This window comes from Chiloscyllium punctatum, chromosome 37, assembly GCF_047496795.1.
Source record: "Chiloscyllium punctatum isolate Juve2018m chromosome 37, sChiPun1.3, whole genome shotgun sequence".
NCBI classification, from domain to species: domain Eukaryota; kingdom Metazoa; phylum Chordata; class Chondrichthyes; order Orectolobiformes; family Hemiscylliidae; genus Chiloscyllium; species Chiloscyllium punctatum.
Genome location: NC_092775.1, coordinates 68170360 through 68191851, shown reverse-complemented (window position 1 = coordinate 68191851; position 21492 = coordinate 68170360). Strand labels below are relative to the sequence as shown.

Below are 21492 nucleotides of genomic sequence, written 5' to 3'. Positions count from 1 at the left end.
ACACAGGTGAAAGGTGAGCTGTCTTTCGTGCAAAGCAAGTGGCATTGCGCCACCAGCAAGTTATGAAGATTTGGCACTCACACCCTATCTCATAATACCCTGAATTTACTGATGATTTTCTTAATTGGGGTGTGTGTGTGTGTGTGTCATCAACACATTGTGTTTACTGCAAGACCTGGTCCATTGACATTGAAAGGAATTTAAAAATTCATTCATGGTATGTGGGCAGCTGTGCCCCCCACACCTCCTCCCTCGCCTCTGTCCAAGGCCCCAAAGCATCATTCCAGATCTGGCAAAGATTCATGTGCATTTCCTCTAACCTGATTTATTGCATCTGTTGCACCTGATGTGCTCTTCCCTACATCAGAGAGACTGAGCACAAACTCGCCATCCATTTTAATTCCCCCTCCCATTCCCCCGAAGACATGTCCATCCTGGGCCTCCTCCCTCGTCAACATAAGACCACATGCAATCTGGAGGAAGAACACCTCATCTTCCGCCTTGGGAGTTTACAACCATACGGCCTTAATGTAGAATTCATCAACTTTCACATCTCCCCATTCCCCCACCTCATCCCAGACCCAGACCTCCCTCCTCACCCTGACCCTTTGACCTGACCCAACCTGTTCATCTTCCTTCTCACCTATTCCCTTCATCCTTCCCACGGACCAATCACAGCCTCTTCCTACCTGTATCAGCTATCGCCATCTCACCCACCTTTATCCCAGCCCCACTCCCCTTCCTCTATTTTTTTCACAGTCCCCTCATCTCCCTCAGTCCTGATGAAAGGTTCCGACCTGAAACATTAACTCCCCTCCTCCTCTGTTGCTGCTTGACCTGCTGTGCTTTTTCCAGCTCCACTCTTTATGCACTCCAATCTCAAGCATCTGCAGTCCTCATCATCTCCAGTCAGCATTGTCTGGGTCAGCATTGTCTGGGTCAGCATTGTCTGGGTCAGCATTGTCTGGGTCAGCATTGTCTGGGTCAGCATTGTCTGGGTCAGCATTGTCTAGGTCAGCATTGTCTGGGTCAGCATTGTCTGGGTCAGCATTGTCTGGGTCAGCATTGTCTAGGTCAGCATTGTCTGGGTCAGCATTGTCTGGGTCAGCATTGTCTGGGTCAGCATTGTCTAGGTCAGCATTGTCTAGGTCAGCATTGTCTGGGTCAGCATTGTCTAGGTCAGCATTGTCTGGGTCAGCATTGTCTAGGTCAGCATTGTCTGGGTCAGCATTGTCTGGGTCAGCATTGTCTAGGTCAGCATTGTCTGGGTCAGCATTGTCTGGGTCAGCATTGTCTGGGTCAGCATTGTCTAGGTCAGCATTGTCTGGGTCAGCATTGTCTGGGTCAGCATTGTCGAGGTCAGCATTGTCTGGGTCAGCATTGTCTGGGTCAGCATTGTCTGGGTCAGCATTGTCTGGGTCAGCATTGTCTGGGTCAGCATTGTCTAGGTCAGCATTGTCTGGGTCAGCATTGTCTGGGTCAGCATTGTCTGGGTCAGCATTGTCTAGGTCAGCATTGTCTGGGTCAGCATTGTCTGGGTCAGCATTGTCTGGGTCAGCATTGTCTAGGTCAGCATTGTCTGGGTCAGCATTGTCTGGGTCAGCATTGTCTAGGTCAGCATTGTCTGGGTCAGCATTGTCTGGGTCAGCATTGTCGAGGTCAGCATTTACTGCTCATTACTGATAGCTCTGGAGGAAGTGATGGTGAGCTGCCTCCTTGAATAGATGTACTACATGGGGCAGGTATGCCAAAAGTGCCATTAGGGAGAGACTTCCAGGAATGTAATCCTGTGACAGGGAAGAAGGGACAATATAGGTTCAACTCAGGAGTATACGTGACTTGAAACTGAACTTGCAGTTGGTTGTGTTTCCCTTTATCTGCTGCCCTTGTTCTCCTAAGTAGTGAATCTTTTAGAAGACTATTGTATGAAAAACAACCTACACAGCCATGGTGATTTGAATTTCATTATTAGTTTGCCTTTCAGAGATTACAATATATGTTGTATAATTATCATTGCTGTTGTGTGAATCATTTTCCAAATTCTAACATATCAACAGATACGTATACAATCGATAGCATTACACAACCTCTAGATTTTTAAGGTTTAAATGCCTTCACTGCCCCAGTTGTACTCAGTATACAAAGGTTTCCCTTGTTATTTTTTTTTTCATTTGCTTGCAAACAGGGAGAAAGGGCAGGGACTAACCAATTTCAGGCCCCACTCCAGTCATTTAACACCAAGAATGTGGCATTGTAAACAATAAGTAAATTCCACACATAGTGCACCATTATGCCTCTTATGATTTCAACTCTGGAACATAATTTTCAACTTGAGAAAAGCATGACTTTTATTTTTGTTAATCATATATGAAGTAGACAATCAAGTACTTTCTTCATAGAAGCAGTGAATCCATAAAATGATTTACTGATCTGAATATTAACAATGACTTGCAAGCTCCTTCAATTGTTGAGCCTTAAGATGGATGATGAATGGAAGGACTTAACCAGCAATGAAGATCTCTAGCATTAGGGAGATCTTGCTCAAATTTTCTACAGCTCACAAATCACAGCTTTTGTAATGCTTGTGCTCTCCTTTTCTTGTAGAGGATGAAGTCTTTATGAGTGATGATGGGCAGCTAAACGAGTATGTGCTAAATGAGCAAGGAATTATCTTCACGGGTTCCTCTGAATACATTCAAGATTTGCCATGGAACTATGGACAGGTCTTTGTAAAAACTGAGAAAACTCATTATTAAGTTGTCTTTACCAATGAAGCTCCAATTGTTCCTATTTCCTTATCTCCTAGTTGTTTACTCACCCTACTGTTTTCCGAATAATTATTCATCACTATTACATATCATTAAAACTAATTCTTTTAAGCAGTGTTCATGACACAAAACAAATTTTTAATCTGTTTTCTAGTTCGAAGAAGATATTTTAGACATCTGCCTTAAGTTACTAGACAACAGTCGCAAACATCTGAAAAATCCAGCAAAAGATTACGCACGCAGAAGTTCACCTGTTTACATCTGTAGAATAGTGTCTGCTATGGTAAGAACAGGACTGTTATGTTAGTAGTGTTAATGAACAACAGTATAACGTTTTAAATCATGATCTGCTAATGCATTCCAAAAGGCTAAGTATGTTATTGCTGACTGCTCATGTTTTTGTGCGCTTAGATTACTTGGACTGAATCTTATAATTTTTGGTCAAGTCAGATTCGTTGAGTCTTTTGAAGGGTTTCTTCCTATAGTGCCCAGTGAGATTCGCACTGTATCTTACTAAACTCATCATGTTAACGACCTGTCCTGCCCCTATGTTGCGCACCACGCTCTCCCCACCCCTTGCTGATTCTAGCCCATCATTCATCTTACTTTGCTGTGTTCCCGCTAACGTTTGCTACTTACTGGGTATTTGGTGAAAGACCAGCATCCTTGGTATAATTTTTAAAAGGGAGTGTGCTGCCAGGCAATATTAGCAATCTGGCATTGCCCTGACCAGCAACATAATGGCATCACAGCTATAACGCTGTGTTGCTTGTGAAATATATCAGGCATGGCTGACATTCTTCCCCCTCAATGCTCTGACACCACACAACCACCCCCCCCACCCCCCTCACCTTAGTTACTGTTTAACCATCAGGCTATACAATTTATCTTTCCTTAGCTACATGTTCCTGTTTAACTCTCACTACCCTGAAAACCCATTTCCACCCATTTCCGTGATATGGAGGCTTGCCAATTGAATTTTGCCTCCAACTATCATCTCTGCCTCTGAGCCCTGACATTACATATTAACATAAGTCCCTTGCAATCAGTGGAGAAATTATATCAGGAAACAAATAATTGGCAAAAGAATTGAACATATTCAGTTCTGCCTTCACAAAAGAGGGCACACATAATTTCCCAGAAATGCTAGGGAACCAAGAGTCTAAAGAGAGGGAGGAATTTGTGAAAATATTTATTGAGTCAGGTGGTAATGGAAGACACTCTCCCCCATTGATTGGACTGTCTAGGAATTTCCAGCATGGCCATTTAGTTGAATGAGTGTGCAATGTGTTTACTGTGTAGGCAGCTGGCACATGCTGTAGGTGTTAGATTGACAACTCAGTGTGCCCCTCCCATCAACTTCCCACCCACTGACATGTGACAGGCAATACAGATAGCCTTTAGGCTCTGGCTGAAGCGCCAACCTGGTAACTGACATGGCACAGCATAGCAAGATGCGGTAAGGCAAAGCATGCACGCTACAAGCATGCAGATAGGCACTTTGTGAGCAAGCATTAATAGGTTAGTTCACCGAGCTGGTTGCAGATGTTTCATCCCCTGTCTAGGTGACATCCTCAGTGCTTGGGAGCCTCCTGTGAAGCACTTCTGTGATGTTTCCTCCGGCATTTATAGTGGTTTGAATCTGCCGCTTCCGGTTGTCAGTTCCAGCTGTCCGTTGCAGTGGTCGGTATATAGAGTCCAGGTCGATGTGTTTATTGATTGAATCTGTGGATGAGTACCATGCCTCTAGTAATTCCCTGGCTGTTCTCTGTTTGGCTTGTCCTATAATGGTAGTGTTGTCCCAGTCGAATTCATGTTGCTTGTCATCTGCGTGTGTGGCTACTAAGGATAGCTGGTCGTGTCGTTTCATGGCTAGTTGGTGTTCATGGATGCGGATCGTTAGCTGTCTTCCTGTTTGTCCTATGTAGTATTTTGTGCGGTCCTTGCATGAGATTTTGTACACTACATTGGTTTTGCTCATGTTGGGTATCAGGTCCTTCATTCTGGTGAGTTGTTGTCTGAGAGTGGCTGTTGGTTTGTGTGCTGTTATGAGTGCTAGTGGTCACAGTAGTCTGGCTGTCAGTTTGGAAATGCTCTTGATGTATGGTAGTGTGGCTAGTCCTTTGGGTTGCGGCATGTCCTCGTTCCGTTGTCTTTCCCTTAGGCATCTGTTGATGAAGTTGCGCGGGTATCCGTTTTTGGCGAATACATTGTATAGGTGTTCTTCTTCCTCTTTTTGCAGTTCTGGTGTACTGCAGTGTGTTGTGACCCTTTTGAATAGTGTCTTGATGCAACTTCTTTTGTGTGTGTCTTGGGGTGGTTGCTTTCTATAAATGCTGGAGGAAACATCACAGAAGCGCTTCACAGGAGGCTCCCAAGCACTGAGGATGTCACCTAGACAGGGGATGAAACGTCTCCATCACAAATTCCCAGCTCGGCGAACAGAACCACAAAAATGAGCACCTGAGCTACAAATCTTCTCACAAACTTTGAATTAATAGGTTAGATTACAGTGTGGAAACAGGCCCCTTGGCCCAGCAAGTCCCCACTGACCTGCTGAAGTGCACCGACCCAGACCCACTCCCCTACAAATACCCATGCACCTAACACTACGGGCAATTTAACATGGCCAATTCACCTGACCTGCACATCTTTGGACTGTGGGAGGAAACCGGAGCACCTGGAGGAAGCCCACGCAGACACGGGGAGAATGTGCAAACTCCACACAGTCAGTCGCCTGAGGGGGGAGTTGAACCCGAGTCTCTGGCGCTGTGAGGCAGCAGTGCTAACCACTGTGCCACCGTGCCGCCCAGAAAGCAAGCTGCCTTAAGTTGCAGCATGATCCAATCTGTGAACTGGGTGCCAGTCCTTGTGAACCTGAGGCAAAGTGGCTTTTCAATACTAGTTGCTTGTCCATTTTGCAAGACACATCTGTGCTTTGGAGAGGTACCACTGTCCTTGGATGAAGGATGTATTTGGCTGGTGTCCATGGATATTACCCTGATATGCTGTTTTTCCTGAGAAACACAACTGGTGAACTGGATACCCACTGTGACTTCCATGTTGAGAATGTTCAACAATGTTGAACCACTTAACATAGGTTCCATTTTAAGGGGTTCAGCATCTAGTTTGCTTGTGGTAGGTGGTAGAATGGGAAGCTACATATTATTGAGGTGGGATGTGAAGTGGGATGTGAAGCTAATAAGGTCATTCGTAAGCAATAATCTCCTTAAATAGGCAACTCTTCACTCTGTAGTGGAATCTTTACCTAGATATTTCGATTGAATGAGTTGCTCTTGACATTGAGATAGATCTTGCTGGACTTCTCATGCGATTCTGCCACATTTCATGCCATAGCCCACATCATTCAGGCCTCTAATAGATTCCACCCAATGTTTTGAATAGTGTTACATTCTTTTTCATTTGTTTTTCATTTGCTATTTGTGAATTACCTGAACGATTACACCTTGGAGTTCATCATCATGCACAATGGCTATCAATGTCACAGATTCTATTTAATAATTTGAACTACATTGATTGTCACCTCAAGCTTTGACATTTTGTTAAGGTTATACTGAGAGGAATGATGATCTTATAATTTATTGCAAAATGCTAAAAATATTTTGTTAACCAGCAAAAGACAGATGGTTTAGGTAGTTCAATAAATGGCTGTAAAAAATCGCATTGATCCATTGATATATGTTTCTTCTTCAATAATGTTGCAACTCCATAACAAAATATTGTCTTACCCTTTCAGGTAAATTGTAATGATGATAATGGAATACTATTTGGCAAATGGGATGCTCCATATTCTGACGGAGTATATCCAGGGAAATGGAATGGAAGTGTTGCCATTCTTCGTCAGTGGAACCACAGTGGCTGTCAGCCAGTTTGCTATGGGCAATGTTGGGTGTTTGCAGCAGTAGCCTGCACAGGTAGGCACAATTGGGTTTTCACATGTGAATGACATTGAAACTAAAAAGAGTGCGCATATAATATTCTCATGTACATGTTAAGTATATTTTCATGCAAATATATATAACTGTGAATAATTTCAATCTACATTTTTATAGATTCTATGTTAAAGGGTTCAAATACACCCATATAATTATGGAACAAATCAATACAATATTGTCATTAGAATCAAGGAGTATTTCACTTAAATACCTTTCCCTCCCTGCCTTGTGCAATTTGTTTTTTTTGGTTGAAAATGACTCATTTTATTTAATTATATAGAACTAGCAGCACAATATTTCCACGATTCGACTATTCATGTCTATAAAGCATATCCTCCCACTCCAACAACTATTTCCCACCTGATCTCATATCTCTTCCCCTACATGTTTGTCTGAAGTTTCCCTCAAAAGATGTCAATTCTGTTTGCTTCAAACTCTCCGTGTCAGTCAATTCCATCTGACATTCTGTGTAAATGAAATCAGCTTTCCAAGAGTAAATTTTGATCACTCTCTGTTTCTGAACATGAAAAACATATTCCTAAATCATGGAAATGCGACAGCAAACAGCATCTCAAATTACAATTTAAAAATTATGGACTAAATTGAATTTCATGAGATTCGTATTCTGCCACTGTCGTGAAAGTGGAATAGCATCTAAATTAAATTAATCCCTTTTCCTTCCTTTAGTTCTGAGGTGCTTAGGAATTCCAACCCGTGTTGTTACAAATTTTGAATCTGCTCATGACACCAATGGAAACTTAATCATTGAGAGTGAGTATGATGAAGAAGGAATGGCATTGGAAGAATCAGAGGATAGTATATGGTGAGTTAAAACTGTAACTGTATTACAACTTCAAAATTTTGTGATTCTGAGGAACCAACTCTTGTTACAATATTTTTCCAGGCTGAAAATTTCATCCAAACTGAAATTGTAATTGGCAAGAAAATCATTAGTCAGGTTTCCAGTTGTTTAACAAATAACAATATGAAGCTTAATTGTTCAATTGTTTATTTTTTTCTGTGGAAATTTGACTTCTCTGCTTGAAGCTTGCTGTATATTGTTGTATTTCAGGAATTTCCATGTTTGGGTAGAATCTTGGATGGCAAGGTACGACTTGAGGCCTGGCAATGATGGATGGCAAGCACTTGACCCAACGCCGCAGGAAAAAAGTGAAGGTCCAGATACAAATAACCAATAGATGATTACAATCTTAATGGCATGATAAAAAAAATGTTGGCCTAATGGTTATGGTTTAACATTGTCACAGTTGTAAAAAAAATCCATCTGGTTCTTAAGGGAAGGAAATCTGCCATCCTTACCTGGTCTGGACTATATGTGAGTCCACACTCACAACAATTTGGTTGACTTTTAATTGCTCTTTGAACTAGCCTATCAAGCCACTCAGTTGTATCATAATGTTAAAAAGTTAAAAAACACACAGTGAAAATAAGTACAAATAGTGTGGTACAGATAATAGCTGAATAAGTGATGGGTAATTTTAACTTTAGGACTGTGAAAAAAAGTGTTGTCAATAGTTGTCAATTTTTTATTCATCATTCATGGGATGTGGATGTTGCTGGTTAAGCAGCATTTATTGCCCATCCCTAATTGCCGAGGGGACAGTTAAGAGTCAACCACATTGCTATGGGTCCGTAGTCACGTGTAAGCTAGACCAAGTAAAGATTGCAGTTTCCCTCCCTAACAGACATGAGTAAAGCAGCTGGATTTTTCTGACAATCATCAATGGTTATATTGTCATCATTATGGTCTTAATTCCAGGTTTTTTAAAAATTGAATTTAAATTTCATCATCTGCCGTGACAAGATTTCAACCTGGGCCCCCAGAACGTTACCTGGGCCCCCAGAACGTTACCTGGGTCCCCAGAACGTTACCTGGGCCCCCAGAACGTTACCTGGGCCCCCAGAACGTTACCTGGGTGTCTGGACTAAGAGGCCATTGCGTCCCCTAATAAGTGTTTAGATTTCTAACAACATAAGAAGTATTCATGTTACACTGTCATGAAGTAAAACCTCAGTGCAAAGTTATATTCACACTATTAATTTCTGTGCGATTTAGAATAAGAACAGTTTACAGATAAAATGTAACATTGAAATAGAGCAATACCAGTCGCCTAATTATAGTAAAATTTATTCAGGATCATTTTTGTTCACCAGGTATCTACTGCTGTGGGCCAGCCCCAGTGAAAGCCATCAAAGAGGGGGAGACAGACATATACTATGACGTTCCTTTCATATTTGCTGAAGTCAATGCAGACTGTGAGACTTGGGTCTATTCTGATAAGGGGAAAAAGTTCAAAATTGATTCTAACACAAGATTTGTTGGCCAGCGCATCAGCACCAAGTGTGTCGGCAGTGACGGTCGTGAGGATATCACAGGAAATTACAAATACCCTGAAGGTAATAAAATAAAGCTCATTGTTAAATAAGTGAAATAGAAGTTTTGTTGAAATCTGCATGTAATTAGAGTCATAGAGATGCGCAGCATAGAATCAGACCCTTCAGTTCAACTCGTCCATGCTGACCAGATATCCTCAATAAATCTAGTCCCATTTGCCAGTATTTGGCCATATCCCTTTAAACCCTTCCTATTCATATACCCATCTAGATGCCTTTTTAATATTGTAATTGTAGCAGCCTCCACCACTTCCTCTGGCAACTCAATCTATACATACGTTACCCTCTGTGTGAAAAAGTTGCCCCTTACATCCCTTTTAAATTGTTCCCCTCTCACCTTAAACCTATATCATCTAGTTTTGACCCTAAGATCCACTCAACTATGCTCTCATGCCTCCCTGATTGTGCTTGGCATTTTGAAGTGTGGGAAAATCCTAAGGCTGTCAATTGAATTTAAAACATCTTAGTGGAATTTTCATTGCTGTGTAATTGATATCATGCAAGTTAGGAGTCACTGCAATAATTCTTGGTTAAAGTCCTTCATTGATCAGAAATGTTGCACAGTGTACATGAGGAAATAAAAATAAACCTATAATTATGCTTTCATCTTCCCCCCAGTCCCCACCATCAAATTATTCCCTACCATACTGCAATTAACTGCTCAGTGAGCAACTTGTGACATTGCTTTTACTTGTCTATTCATAAACAATTTCTGGTTTTTGGCATTTTGTGAAGATATACCTCCCAGATATACCTCCTTACTGTTCTGAGCATATCTTTTCTCAGTGTGCCAATTTGAACCTTTTTCCAGTAATCCTGGTTTAGCTTAAAAAGGCTTCAGAATCAATCCTTTATACTTCCCGTATAAGTGTCTTTTACATTTATATTTCACATCAGTCACATTTCATAAGGCTGAATAACATTAATTTTATTAATCTTCATAATTAATTTCTCTGATGTGTTGGGTCAACCTTGTTATCTTCTAGGCAAAGCTTCCAAGGCTTTTATCTTATCTCTTGATGACGAGAACTGAATGCATTATTCCATGTGCAGAATGTTCAGAGTACTCTCCATCTTTAAGGATGATCATCTCAAAGTTACATAACTATTACGATTGAACCAGATGAAGGAGAGGACTACATTATGTTCTAATATAGCTTTGTATTTTGTTTGCTTCGTAACTTGCTGCTCCTAAATGATTGATTACAGTTTGGATAAACCTACAACCACTCATGGGAAAGAAGTTCTGAAACTTGAAAAGGAGCAGAAGAGATTAAAAGGATGTTGCTCGATTTGGAGGGTTTGAGCTCTTGGGAGAGGTTGAATGAGCTGAGGCTATTTTCTCTGGAACACCAGAGGCTGAGGGGTGACCTTATAGAGGTTCATAAAATCAAGAAGGGCATGGAAAGGTTGAATAGTCAAGGTCTTTTTTTCAAGAACAGGGGAGTCTAAAACAAGAGGACTTAGGTTTAAGGTTAGAGGACAAATATATAAAAGGGACCTAAGGAGCAACTATTTTACCAGAGGGTAGTGCATGTATGGAATGAGCTGCCAAATGAACTGGTGGATGTTGGTACAACTACATTTAAAAGGCATCTGGATGGATACATGAATAGGAAAGGTTGAGAGGGAAATGGGCCAAATGCTGGCAAAAATGGGACTAGATTATTATAGGACATTTGGTTGGTATGGGCAAGTTGGATTGTCTCTATGACTCTATATGTTTGAACCTGTCCTCCACCTGGTTCAATTCTAATCATTATGTAAGTTCTGGCAGAGAAAAGCAAAACATTTGTGGTGTAATTCATCTCTTTACTGCAGTAGTTATTCTTTAAATCCAGAGTTTGTAAGTTATTTTCATTAAATCTTTGACAAAATCAAACCACCTCAATATAGAGAAATCTATATAGCGTTGTCCACATGGGCTAGGAGTATAAATACAATGTCAAAAATCTGATCTTATCTTAATATTAGTCATAGGAATTGAAATACAATTAGTATCTTTGTCCTCCTGAATTAAAAAGACATGTTTTGGATATGAAGAGATCAATATTAACCAAGGACTAAGCAATATCTTCCATAATAATTTTTTGGTTAGGATTCAAGTTTCATAGTAACATAATATCTGTTTCTTCCTTCAGTCTAGGGTTTGGGCAGTGACCTGTCCATTGGAATTAGACAATTGTTATGAACCCAGCTGATGGTTCTACTGGACAAGTCCGAATGAGACCTGGCTTGATAGACCATGTGTTTATTTTTTTTCTCTTTTTGCTTACCTGGAGGTTAGTCATTGAACCTAGTCGCAAAAGGCTGCAATACAGTTTTAAGAAAAGAGCATTACAGTTTATTACACAAATGAAAACCTGAAAAGAGTTATTGCATATCAGATTTATAATTGTCCTTTTACCAATATCAGAAAGAAAAATTCAACCCAACAATTGGCATGGAAACATCCAAATCTCAGTGAATGGTCACCTCTGTGTCTATGCCTTTATTAGTTGAGGCATAGAGTTTAAGAGTAGGAAGGTTATTCTGGAACTGTATAAAACATTGGTCAGGCTGCACTCTGGAGTATTGTGTGCAGTTCTGCACAACATTACAGGAAGGATATGATAGCATTGCAGAAGATGCAAAGAAGATCTACCGGGACGTTACTGAAAGCAACAGATGCTGGAGATCACAGCAGGTCAGACAACATCCATGGACAGAGAGCAAGCTAACATTTCGAGTCTGTGTTTCATTAACTGACAGTACAAAACTGGATGGGAATGAGAGTTGTGAAGAGGGTGCAGGGAAGCTTCAAGGTGATTTAGACAAGTCAAGTGAGTGGGCAGAAAAATGGCATATGTGGTACTAAATATGAAGTTATACACTTCAGTGTGAAAAATATAAAGGGATGGTATTACTTAAGTGGTGATACACTGGGAAGTATGGATGTACACCAGTCAATGAAAGTAGTCAGGCAAATGCAGCAAGAAAGACAAATGGAGTATTGGTCTTCATTGCAAGAGGATTTGAGCTGGGAAGTGGAGAATTATAGAATCTCTACAGTGTGAAAGCTGGCCATTCAGCCCATCAAGTCCACACCAACCGCACAAAGAGGATCACACTTTATCCCAGTATTTTCCATGGCTAATCCATCTAGCCTGCACATCATTGAGACTGTGAATGGAAACCAGAGCAAACCCATGCATTGGGAGAACATATGAACTCCACACAGGTAGTCACCTGAGGTTGGAATCGAGCCCAGGTCCCTGGTGCTGTGAGGCAGCAGTGCTAACCACTGTGACACCTTGCTAACCAGTGAGGCATAGTGTCATTTTATTACAGTTATATAGGATCTTGGTGAGAATACACCTGGAGTATTGTACGCAGTTTTGGAGTCTTTACCTAAGGATATACTTTCTATGGAGGGAGTGCAGTGGGCTGAAATCAAGGATGACAGGACAACTGTATGAGGAGAGATTGGTTAGATTAGCCTGTATTCATTAGAGTTTAATAGGTTGAGAAAGAATCTGAATGAAACATTTAAAATTTTAATAGGGCGAGACAGATAGATACCAGGTGGCTGGTTTCTCAGGTTGGGGACTCTAGAACCAGTTGACACTGTCTCGGGATCCAGGGTAGATCATTATTATTTGTCCCCACAATTTTGACCCATTAACAAATTTCATCATCTTGTTCACGCCTGTAATGTCATTTTTCCCATGCTATGCCCTCCTACCAATACAATTCCCAACCAGTACTTTACATCTCCTCCAGCCAGGATAACCACAAATCAAAACATGTGATGGCTATAATGTTTCATGCAAGTTTTAAAAAAAAATACATGCATGGATGCTTGGCACTGGTACCAAAGACTGTATTAGTTGTCCAGCTCAGTGGCTTTGACCTAAGTGGCTTTCTGTATCATTTCAAAGGATAGTTAAGAATCAATCCATTAATGTGAATCTGTAGTCATAAGGATTGCAGATTTCTGAATAAACACTAGTGAACAAAATTGATTTGGTTAACTTTTATTAACCTAGCTCTTAACTTTAAATCTCTATTAATTAAATTTAAATGCAACCAGCCACCATGGTGACATTTGAACTAAGTCCTTGCAGCAATAGCCCAGGCTTTTGGACTATGAGTTTGAATACAATATCACAATACCACAGCATCAAAGTGTTTGTCATCATAATTCATCACAGCTGAGAATTGACATTTGAAGGATTATTCACTTGAATAATGAAAGCCAAGAGTACAATTATAAGTTTTGTCCTCTCAAAATGTTGGTTAAATATGGCGAAGCTACAGGTGAATGTAGGGTGGTTGGCTAGCTTAGTTGGCCGGACAGCAGGTTTGTCACGCAAAGTGACAAGGAGAAAGTGAGAATTGCAGAAGCTGGAGATCAGAGTTGAAAAGTGTGGCACTGGTAAAGCTGGTCAGGCAGCATTCGAGGACCAGGAAAATCGAGTTTCAGGCATAAGCCTTCATCAGAAATGTGGGGAGGTGGGGGAAGGAGGCTGAGAGATAAATAGGAGTGTGAGGGTGGGGTTGGAGGGAAGGTAGCTGGGAAGGCTCTAGGTAGATGCAGGTGGGGGTGATGGTGATAGGTCAGTGGGGAGGGTGGAGGGGATAGATGGGAAGGAAGATGGATAGGTAGGGCAGTTCAAGAGGGCAATGCCAAGTTGGAGGACTGGATCAGGGCTGGGGTGGGAGTTGAGGAGATGAGTAAACTGGTGAAACCAATGTTGATGTCGTGTGATTGGAGGGTGCCAGGCGGAGTGACACTAACAGTGTGGATTTAAGTCCTTCATCGGCTGAGGTTACTGTGAAGAACTGTCCTTCTCATTTTTCTCCTCACCTTAGGTACAGTGACCCTCAGGCCAATTTGTCTCGTTTTTATAGGTCTCTCATTAATTCTACAAGTAATGGAGTGGCTTAAATTGGTTTAACTATCAAAAAGCAGTATTGAAACCTTTTGCATTTTGTGTATCATATGCAATATTACATTTTTACAGCATGTTGAATTGGTCTAGAGAGAATATACCACGGACATGGTGGCTCAATGGTTAGCACTGCTGCCTCACAGCGCCCGGGACCTGTGTTCAATCCCAATCTCTGTGACTGTCTGCGTGGAGTTTGCACATTCTCCCATGCCTGATCAGGTTTCCTCTGGGTGCTCCGGTTTCCTCCCACAGTCCAAAGATGTGCAGGTTAGGTGAATTTGCCAAACTAAATTATCCGTAGTGTTCAGACATGTGTAGCTTAGGTACATCAGTCATGGGAAATGTAAAGTAATATGATAGAGGGATGGGTCTGGGTGGGATACTATTCAGAGGGTCAGTGTGGACTTGTTGGGCTGAAGGGCCTGTTTCCACACTGTAGGGATTCTATATCCTGAAATTGTAATAGAGAATCATTAATTGTCTCAGGTGTCACCCTTACCTTTTACTGTTTTTGTCACTGGTACAGCTGCCATCAATTATTGATAGCCTCATGTAGATCATGTGCCTCTACCTGTACCAGGCTTCACCAAAAACTAAATCACCAACCAGTCAGAACAGTCTAGAAAAAAAGAAGACAAGTACTATACATATAATTTGTCCCTATATTATTTCAATATATAGACACTTGAATTTAGATATTGAGGAACATGTGAGACTTGAACTCAGGCCTCTTGGTTCACAGGTAGGATACTACCTCTGCACAAGAGCCAAAAGCCCTTGGCATTTAATTTTAAGAAAAGGGGTAATTTAATCTATTTTTCTAATCAATCTTATTAGACATATTATTACACATATCTGGAATTTGACACAGGCCTCCTGGTCTAGGGGCAGGGACACTGTCACTGCACCACAATAGAGCCCCAAGCCCTTTGCATTTACTTCAATATTCCCAATAAGTTTCAGCTGATTTGTCGTTTTTTGTTTAGGTTTTGCTGCGGTCTGATGCTTGAAGCCTTTTGGTGAATTACCATAGTGTGTGTTGAAGTGCTAGTCTTTTTTTATTCCTTTCCTTTTCCAATGAATCACTAGTAAACAAATCATTGCCTCTGATTTCTGGTGAACCCTGATGTGTGCCCCATCTACCAGGAAAATTAATCATTTTTTTCTACTATAACAGCTTTTATCCATTTATATTCAAGGCTCTGAAGAAGAGAGAAGAATTTTCCAGTTGGCTGAAAAGAGAAAAGTCCCGTTGAAGCCAGAAAAACAACTTCAATTGAGTTTGAAGACCAATGAACCAGTTTATAATGGAACCACTGTTAAAGTGTCTGCAGTCATTTCAAACAAGGATTCAACAAAAAGAAACTGCACCATTAAAATTAATGCCATGAAGAAGAAATACAATAGCTCATCAAACGGGAAATGTATAAAGAAGTATCAGGAAGAGATACATGTTGCAGGCCGTAAAGGTAAGAGAGCAGAGGTTAGTTTTGTATCGAGCCAGTTTTGACTTACTATTGCGAGATATCATTTCTAAGCTTTGGTTATATTTGCATTAAGACTGAAAGCCTGTTTTTACCAGGAACTGTCAATTTTGGTGAGTTTCATGGAGGGTTTCATTTCCTCGCATTATTTTCTGCAGTTCCCCTCATTAGCTGTGCACCATGCTTCTGTTGCATGCTGCTCATGCTACCTTCCGCTTAGCAATGCCAGAGGTACACATGGATACCAGGACCTCCCAAAATTCCTGACACCAGCACTACTTATAAATCCTAACCATGTGCCTAGTCAATTGCTGCCAGCCAGCAGCATGGAATGGGATGGGATTGCAAAAGAAAAGCAGCTGAAGGCACATAGTGACTATTGGTGACTCTTCAATGTAAATACAAGCTCACATTTATAAATGGATTGCTTTTTTACATCATTACCTGTTAGATCCATTGTCATTATATCTATAGCTGCAAGAACTAAGCTACCACCTACACGTTACCTGCTATTAGCCCCTTACCATCTCTAAGCCTTGTTGAAGAGACTGCTATTCTTTCCCCAGCATGTATAACGCATAACCTTCTCATTGTGCAATGTGGAACATCACATACTGGAACACCTTCAAATGATTGAAAATGTTCAGTTTTATTGAACAATAGTACAAATGAAAAAAAGAAACAAAACAAAAGTGGCCTTTGCTGTTGTGAATGGATGGGGATTGCTTGCCTTTCAAGCTATGACAAATTTGAAGTCAATGAATGATTGTTGCACCATGGACAATGAACTCTGCTGTGGCTGGATCCATGGGTCATGTGTGGGAAATACCAGATCAGAACAGGGCTTAGTAATTTGAGCAACCAGCATCACTCACAAACAGCAGTTTCTCATTGTCCTTGATGCAATGGAACGTGGAGGAACCTGACATGGAAGTCTATGCAGGGCAACTACATAGACTCTTGATGTATGCACCATAAATCATGCCACACAAACAAGAGATTATAAGCACAGAAGGATAACTGCAAACCTGTTCTCCCAACCCAACATCCTGCAACAGCCAAGAAGGTCAGCATGGTATACAACAGCATGTTGATGAATATTTACAGCGCAAAGTGAGAGGATATCAGCTCCTTGTCCTTGTAACACTGATGGGATGTTTGATTGTGTTAATGAATTAAGGCCAGCAGGTGAGACTTCCAACTTCACTGGTGAGCACTTCTGCCTCACATAGATGACTATGACCAATCTGCAATGTCAAGGATAAGATTGCTTCATGACCAGGATTTGTTTCCCACATAGTTGAATGCTGCATGTGTTTCATATATAAGGTACTGTGACTACCAATGTCTTCAACCTGTACTGCTAAAATGCTTAATTAATACAATTACCTTTGAAGGGCTTCACATCTGACAGGTAGATCCTGTGAGCTCAGAGACAAAAAACAACTCCCAACTCTGGGTGTGGTCATAGCTATTTTCCATTTCCATTGTGCATTCATGATTTGCATGAGGACTCAGAAGGAAGTACAGGTCATGCTCAGCAGAGTGAGTCACAGGTTCAGTCAGGAAAGCAAGGGTCCCCCATCTTGATCCACTATGTTCCTTTCTTTCTGACAGTCCCTCTCCAACACATCCATTTTGAGGTTTCACACTTTCTAACTTAACACTTTGATTTATGTTTTCCTCTCGGCAACATTACAACTGAGACCTGACCTGACCAATCATCATGCTACACTGTCATCCCCATCAAAACAGTTTTGTTGTGACTGTCCAGACATCACTCCCATAATACTCCGTGTCCTCCAGTGCAGTACCATTCCCCAACTTTATATGTTGAGTTGTCTCCATGAATACCTATTATCCCTGCTGCATCCCAGCATGTCTTCTCCAGCTTTCCTACCACAGCAGTGCCCCCTTATGATTTTCTTTGAGCAGTCCCCAGCTATGTCTGTGGCCCACTATGTCCGCCTCCTCCCACCCTGACTGAATTGAAAGGGCTGACCCGACTACTGTGTGATCAAACACCTGTGTGCAGCTTCCCAAATGACATCCTGCGAAACTCCAGTCTAAGTTGTACTGACCATGTTCAAGGTCATTAGGATCTTACCATTAAGCGTATAAGTCTTGCTAAGATTTGCTTTTCCAAAATGCAATACCTCACATTTACCTAAATTAAACTCCATCTGCCACTCCTCAGCCCATTGGCCCATCTGATCAAAATCCCGTTGTAATCTGATATAACCTACTTTGCTGTCCAGTACACCTCCAATTTTGGTGTTATCTGCAAACTTACTAACTATACCTTCTATGTTCATTCCACTGGTCCATGGCTTCCAGTCTGGAAAAACAACCCTTCACCAATACCGACTACCTTCCTGCCAGTTCTGAATCCAAATGGCTAGTTCTCCTTGTATTCCATGAGATCTAACCTTGCTAACCAGTCTCCCATGGGGAACCTTGTTGAATGCCTTACTGATGTCCATATAGATCATGTCCACTGCTCTACCCTCGACAATCCTCACTGTTACTTCTTAAAAAGACTCAATCAAGTTTGTGAGACATGATTTCTCACACACAAAGCCATGTTGACTATCCCTAAGCAGTCCTTGCCTTTCCAAATACATGTACATCCTGTCCCTCAGGATTCCCTCCAACAACTTGCCCACCACTGACGTCAGGCTCACTGGTCTATAATTCCCTGGCTTGTCCTTACCACCCTTCTTAAACAGTGACACCACGTTAGCCAACCTCCAGTCTTCCGGCACCTCACCTGTGACTATCGGTGATACAAATATCTCAGCAAGAGGCCCAGCAATCACTTCTCTAGCTTCCCACAGAGTTCTTGGGTACACCTGATCAGGTCTTGGGGATTTATCCACTTTTATGCGTTTCAAGACATCCTTCACTTCCTCCTCTGTAATCTGGACATTTTGCAAGGTATCACCATCTATTTCCCCACATTTTATATCTTCCATATCCTTTTTCACAGTAAACACTGATGCAAAATACTCGTTTAGTATCTCCCCCATTTTCTGTGGCTCCACACAAAGGCCGCCTTGCCGATCTTTTCTCCCTATTTTCTCCCTAGTTACCCTTTTGTCCTTATTGCTTTTGTAAAAAGCCTTTGAATTCTCCTTAACTCTATTTTCCAAAGCTATCTCATGTCCCCTTTTTGCCCTCCTGATTTCCCTCTTAAGTATACTCCTACTGCCTTTATACTCTTCTAAGGATTCACTCGATCTATTCTGTCTATACCTGACATATGCTTCCTTTTTTTTCTTAACCAAACCCTCAAATTTTCCAGTTATCCAGCATTCCCCACACCTACCTGCCTTTCCTTTCACCTCAACCAGAATATACTGTCTCTGGATTCTTGTTATCTCATTTCTGAAGGCTTCCCATTTTCTAGCTGTCTCTTTATCTGCGAACATCAACTTTTGAAAGTTCTTGTAATACTGTCAAAATTCATCTTCCTCTAATTTAGAACTTCAACTTTTTGACCTGGTCTATCCTTTTCCATCACTATTTTAAAGCCAATTGCATTATGGTCGCTGGCCCCAAAGTGCTCCCCCACTGACACCTCAGTCACCTGCCCTGCCTTATTTCCCAAGAGTAGGTCAAGTTTTGCACCTTCTCTAGTAGGTACATCCACATACTGAATCAGAAAGCTTTCTTGTACACACTTAAGAAATTCCTCTCCATCTAAACCTTTAACACTATGGCAGTCCCAGTCGATGTTTGGAAAATTAAAATCCCCAAAAATAACACCTTATTATTCTTACAGATAACTGAAATCTCCTTACAAATTTTTTTCTCAATTTCCTGCTGACTATTGGGGGGTATATAGTACAATCCCAAGAAGGTGATCATCCCTTTCTTAGTTCTCAGTTCCATCCAAATAACTTCCCTGGATGTATTTCTGGGAATATCCTCCCAAAGTACTGCTGTAATGCTATCCCTTATCAAAAATGCTATTCCCCCTCCTCTCTTGCCTCACTTTCTATCCTTCCTGTAGCATTTGTATCCTGGAAGATTAAGCTACCAGTGCTGTCAATCCCGGAGCCATGTTTCTGTAACTGCTATGAAATCCCAGTCCCATATTCCTAACCATGCCCTGCATTCATCTGCCTTCCCTGTTATGCCTCTTGCATTGAAATAAATGCAGTTTATCAGTCCTACTTTGTCCTCTGCTTTGTCCCTGCCTGCCCTGACTGACTCACTTCTTTTCTCAACTGTACCAGTCTCAGATTGATCTCTTTCCTCAGTATCTCCCTGAGATATATATATATATATCTCTCCTTAAATCCTCCTGAGCAGCTCTAGCAAATCTCCCTGCCAGTATTTTAGTCCCCTTCCAATTCAGGTGCAATCCACCCTTTCTGTACAGATCACTTCTACCCCAGAAGAGATTCCAATGATCCAAAAACGTGAATCCTTCTCCCACACATTAGCTCTTCATCCACGCATTCTATCCTCCTGTTCCTACCCTCATTAGCTCGTAGCACTGGGAGTAATCCAGATATTACTACTCTTGAGGACCTCTTTTTTAAATTCCTGTCTAAATTTCTATAATTCACCCTTCAGAATCTCATCCTTTTCTCTTCCTATTTCATTGGTTCCAATGTGTACAATGACCTCCTGCTGATCCCTCTCCACTTTGAGAACATTCAGCACCCTCTCTGAGACATACTTAATACTGACACCAAGGAGGCAACACACCATTCTGATTTCTTGCTGCTGGCCACAGATATGTCTGTTGTGCCCCTGACTAGAGAGTCTCCTAAACCAATCAATTGCTTGGAACCCAATGAACCCCTCATTACATTAGAGCCAATCTTGACACCAGAAACATAGTTGTTTGTATTACATTTCCCTGAAAGTCCCTCACCCTCTACATTTTCCAAAACAGCGTACTTGTTTGAAATGGGGATAGCCACGGAAGATGCCTGTTCTACCCGTCTACCTCTCCTACCTTTCTTGAAGTTGACTACTTGACTGTATCTGCGGCTTTTCTCCCTTCCTATAACTGCCATCCAGCACACCCCCTAGCTCTTGTAAATTCCTCATTGCCTCGAACTGTTGCTCCAACTGGTCCATTCGATCTGACAGGATTTGCGACCAACAACATTTATTGCAGATATAATCCCCAGTAACCTTTAAACTCTCCCAAAACTCACACATCTCACAAGAAGAGCATATCACTCTACTAAAGGCCATTTTTCTCCTTCCAATCTACAGACCCAGAAAATAGCACTTTGTTATTGGTCTACAAAATACTGCTCCAGACTAACTTAATACTTATACTTATATTTTTAAAATCTAATCAATAGACAGATCCCAATAAAAAACATATAATCAAGAACGAAACTACTCGACTCACTACTGTAGATTTACAGCAAGGCTATACTTAAAACTATTCACTTAACTGTTTCTGTGCTGTGACCTCTCCCAAACAGGTTCTTCCCAGATCAGTTGTGAATTTAAACATTCCTCGAATAACCTACAACAGCTCATAATTCATTTGTTCATTAGTAAATCTCTAAAAACCCACTTCATTCATGAAAAAGGCAAAATTATAAAATATGCTCTGTAACTACAAAACAGCCTTATTGGAGAATAAGATCTACAACAAGTGGAGAAGGCACTTTGTAGAGCATATCCCTCCACAACACTGGGATAAAACAATGTTATTACAATTATGCAGGAGTCTGAATCTTCCTTGAGACTTTACCCTGCTAGTTGCTTTAACTAGGAGGAGGTGAGGACTGCAGATGCTGGAGATAAAGTCGAGAGTGTAGTGCTGGAAAAGCACAGCAGGCCAGGCAGCATCTGAGGACCAGGAGAATCGACACCTCGAGCACAAGCCCTCCGTCAGGAATCAAGGGCTTATGCCCGAAATGTCAACTCTCCCGCCTCTTGGACAACACCTGACCCT

At 41.3% G+C, this 21492-nt stretch overlaps 1 protein-coding gene across 1 annotated transcript in view; it reads left to right on the top strand.

Annotated features, from left to right (window-relative positions):
* Positions 1-21492, top strand: part of LOC140463185 (protein-glutamine gamma-glutamyltransferase 2-like) — a 54714-nt gene that overhangs the window by 25337 nt on the left and 7885 nt on the right. Inside the window, exons 4-10 of the mRNA XM_072556970.1 lie at positions 2605-2723; positions 2923-3051; positions 6526-6703; positions 7412-7547; positions 7797-7900; positions 8900-9142; positions 15273-15542. Coding sequence (XP_072413071.1) covers positions 2605-2723; positions 2923-3051; positions 6526-6703; positions 7412-7547; positions 7797-7900; positions 8900-9142; positions 15273-15542 — 1179 coding nt within the window. The remainder of the gene's footprint in view (positions 1-2604; positions 2724-2922; positions 3052-6525; positions 6704-7411; positions 7548-7796; positions 7901-8899; positions 9143-15272; positions 15543-21492) is intronic.